This window comes from Apaloderma vittatum, unplaced genomic scaffold, assembly GCF_000703405.1.
Source record: "Apaloderma vittatum isolate BGI_N311 unplaced genomic scaffold, ASM70340v1 scaffold25007, whole genome shotgun sequence".
NCBI classification, from domain to species: Eukaryota; Metazoa; Chordata; class Aves; order Trogoniformes; family Trogonidae; genus Apaloderma; species Apaloderma vittatum.
Window position 1 is genome coordinate 404 of NW_009724965.1, and position 2,066 is coordinate 2,469.

The following is a 2,066-nucleotide window of genomic DNA, read 5'->3' on the forward strand; positions in this document are numbered from 1 at the left end:
TGGGTGCTTGGTATGAGGTTGGAGTGGAGGACCTCACATCTAACTGGCTATAGTAGGGGGAGCTGAGCCCACTCTCGGTGCCTACGCGGTGCCGAGCAGAAGCAGCCATAAGTGACCGAAAGAGAGAACAAGAGGCAGAAGAAAATGGGTGTTAAATGCAGTGGTGTTAGAAGAGCCGGGGGTGACCCACGTGGCAGGAGTGACGGGGACGTGCGCCAGGCCGTGGTCCAGGATGGGGCGTGATGGAGCAGGAGGAGATTTCCTGCATCTCCGGAGGAAGGTGGGATGCAGAGGAAACCCCTCGTGCGGGTGCAGTTACAGGGCAGTGGGCTGTCCTGCCGCTGGCGAGAGGAAAGCTGAGAGTGCTGCAGAGGCAAACGGTGACCGGCCCTTGGCAGTGCAGCGCGCGGACAGCTCAGGGAATGTGGGACCTTCGAACTTACTGACCTCAGATTTTTCCCAGTCGTTCCTCCATGGCTCCAAAGGAGAGGAGACATGGCACAGACACACTCTACTTCCCCCTCAGCATGCTCCAGGGCATGCACACACATGGGTGTGTAAGGACCCCCCTTACAGCACTGGCTGGGCACAAACGCTCTCATGCACACCCCTCCTGGAGCTAACAAGCCAGCTGAAGGGTCTTCACTGAACCTGAGGGTCACCTCATTCCCCATCCCATCCATCGTGAGCCCCAGTTCAGGTCTGAGCCAGAACAAAGCCCTCTCAGCTTCTCCTTGCTGCTTGCAAGACAAGAGGAAAAGGAACCAGTCTGCACATGTGCTCACTGCCTCACAGCTCCTGTTGCTGTCAGCCCCGCACAGATCTCCCCAGGCCTCCTGCCTGCTTGCCACAGGAGGGACCACCAAGGTCCTCTGGGAGAAGCAGGGGACAGTTTGGTGATCCCCACTCCATTTGGGGATCTAAGCTTAGCCCAGCCTGTGTTTGCAGCTGAAATCCTCACCTGAGCGGTAGAAATGGTGGGGGGACCTCGGCATGGTGGGGGACATTCCCTGACGGCTGTAGGTGGGCGAGTCGATGTACCCAGGGCTGGAGGCTCGCCTCTGCCGTGTGTCAAAGCTCTCATAGATGTCCTGGGGATGGGGAAAAGTGTGAGAGAAGTTGGGTTAGAGCTGTTGGGATGAGGGACGAGGTAGGTCACTGCCTCGGCAGCCCTGTGGGTAGGTGTCCCATGGACAGGGGTCCCTGTGCTTGTGGCAGCCTGGGTGGGTGCATGCTCTGTGGGGTGACACATCGGACAGTGTCCTCTGCAGCTGGAGGGTGTCCTCAGGCCACTCCACCTCCCTACTGCCAAAGTGGAGGCAGCGAAGCCCAGAGTTTGAGATCGAGTGACAGCATCCAGCCAGAGGCTTTTACCCTCTTGCCTTGAAACTGCCCCTTTCCCCTGTGCTTGTTCCCAGTTACTGGCATCCTCCCGCTCTGTGGGGCAGAAGCTACACTCTGGGTGCACTCTGCCAGGGACGGCTTACAGACTGCTCTTCCTGGGGCCCAAAGGACAAGGATCCTCCCGCATGGGGTCCTGCTGTCTCCCCCAACCTTGGGGCAGCACCTAGGCAGGACGATCCTCAGGACAGTCCCAGAGGTCCCTGGCCAGAGACAGGCCCTGTGGTGGCAGCAGGTGACAGAGCCCCCCAGTGCCCACCAGGGTATTTACCTGTGAGTACGGGGAGAGGGTCCCCAGGGACTGGAGGCACCAGAAGGCAAAGAGGGGGGAGAAAGAGAGAGAGACAGCACACAGTTAAGGGGAGCAGTGACAGATGGGTCCCACAGCGGCTCATCTTTTCCATGTTTCAGCCTCATCGCAGCTTCCTGAGAGCGAGGGTGGCCGGTGGCACAGCTGGAGCCTGCTGTGGTAGGACGCTGGGCAAGGAGCCCCCAGCCAGGAGGAGAGCTGGTGTGAGGATGACACCTCCCACACTGGCAGCCTGCACCCCTTCTCAGAGACCTTGGTGGAGTGGTGGCAAGGGGGGAAGGCAGCTGCTGGTCCCATGGTACTCCACAGAGGGCCATGGCCGTGCTGCCTGCACCATCACTGGGCGGGCCGCAGG

At 60.1% G+C, this 2,066-nt stretch overlaps 1 protein-coding gene across 1 annotated transcript in view; it reads right to left on the reverse strand.

The window, feature by feature from the left end:
* Positions 1-7: 7 nt before the first annotated feature.
* Positions 8-2,066, reverse strand: part of ABLIM3 (actin binding LIM protein family, member 3) — a gene marked incomplete at both ends in the record, with an annotated part of 15,405 nt that continues 13,346 nt past the window's right edge. Inside the window, 3 exons of the mRNA XM_009872740.1 lie at positions 8-81; positions 962-1,091; positions 1,673-1,702. Coding sequence (XP_009871042.1) covers positions 8-81; positions 962-1,091; positions 1,673-1,702 — 234 coding nt within the window. The remainder of the gene's footprint in view (positions 82-961; positions 1,092-1,672; positions 1,703-2,066) is intronic.